The sequence below is a fragment of the Sinocyclocheilus grahami genome, unplaced genomic scaffold (assembly GCF_001515645.1).
Source record: "Sinocyclocheilus grahami isolate Dianchi unplaced genomic scaffold, SAMN03320097.WGS_v1.1 scaffold53560.1, whole genome shotgun sequence".
In the NCBI taxonomy this organism is placed as follows: Eukaryota; Metazoa; Chordata; class Actinopteri; order Cypriniformes; family Cyprinidae; genus Sinocyclocheilus; species Sinocyclocheilus grahami.
In genome coordinates, this window is record NW_015526467.1 from 1 (window position 1) to 909 (window position 909).

At 36.3% G+C, this 909-nt stretch overlaps 1 protein-coding gene across 1 annotated transcript; it reads right to left on the reverse strand.

The window, feature by feature from the left end:
- Positions 1 to 165: 165 nt before the first annotated feature.
- Positions 166 to 687, reverse strand: LOC107580944 (probable rRNA-processing protein EBP2). The gene is made up of 3 exons (XM_016266554.1): positions 566 to 687; positions 405 to 480; positions 166 to 272 (listed from the first exon to the last, which is right to left on the reverse strand). The coding sequence occupies exons 1-3, from the start codon at positions 620 to 622 to the stop codon at positions 181 to 183; spliced, it is 225 nt and encodes a 74-aa protein (XP_016122040.1). The 5' UTR covers positions 623 to 687; the 3' UTR covers positions 166 to 180.
- Positions 688 to 909: the final 222 nt, after the last annotated feature.

Genomic DNA, 909 nt, shown 5'->3' on the forward strand with positions numbered 1-909 from the left:
CGGATATACAGCCAAATTCACTTAACCACAATTACAAAACAGCATTTAACTAAATATTTCCCCATAAAATAGGAAGACCTAAAATCAGGGAATCTGGGAATTGTTATGGCACTTCCTTTTGAAAAAGAACAGCTGAAGTACTGTAACTGTAAAGCTACTGAAAATATATAGTGTCATCGCTTACCCTTTTTTGTTTACTTGCTTTTTTGCTGCTGATCCTTTGGGTTTCTGATCTTGATCTCCTTCCAAGAAGTCCAATTTATCTGTCATTCCTGTGGGACATGAGGACGAGTGAAAATGTGCTCCACGAATAAGGAATCTAAAACTTTCCCCGGATAATATTGGTAAATAAATGATGACGTGAAAACACTTTGCTTTAATGATGTACACGTGTGAAAATGTACCTTTCTGATACTTCTTTACAGCTGACAGCATTGCTTTCTTCTGCTTCTGCCTGCTCTGAATCACCTGTGTTTGAACCTGTAGAGCCAGAGATTTAAACCCAGGTCTGTCAAGACCCAAAAACATCACTCTGGGAGAATCTGACAGCGGTTTTAAAACTGACCTTTTTGCCATATTTCCTCTGTTCTCTCAGCTTCTTGGCCTTTTCTGACTTGTCCATTGCAGCTTGCTTCAGAAGAAGCTTCTTCCTAATCTGTTAAAATCAAAGAATTATGAATTCATCTAATAAAACATTATGACAAAGTGGAACACTTTAACGTTTTTTACTTTGAAGATTTATGCACTTGGTTGATGTTTTTATTAATGCATGTTTTCTTGTCTCTTCTGCTCACCGAGGCTGCATTTATTTGATCAAAAATAAAGTACCAACAGTTAATATAGTCAAATTTCATTTCAGTTTTCTAAATACACTACCGGTCAAAAGTTTGGGATCAGTAAGACTTGTAA

Coding starts and splice junctions, on each gene's coding strand:
- LOC107580944 (XM_016266554.1), bottom strand. CDS start 622: ATGGACAAGTCAGAAAAGGCCAAGAAGCTGAGAGAACAGAGGAAATAT. Junction 481..565: donor AGAGGAAATATGGCAAAAAG/GTCAGTTTTAAA, acceptor CTGGCTCTACAG/GTTCAAACACAGGTGATTCA. Junction 273..404: donor TGTAAAGAAGTATCAGAAAG/GTACATTTTCAC, acceptor CATGTCCCACAG/GAATGACAGATAAATTGGAC.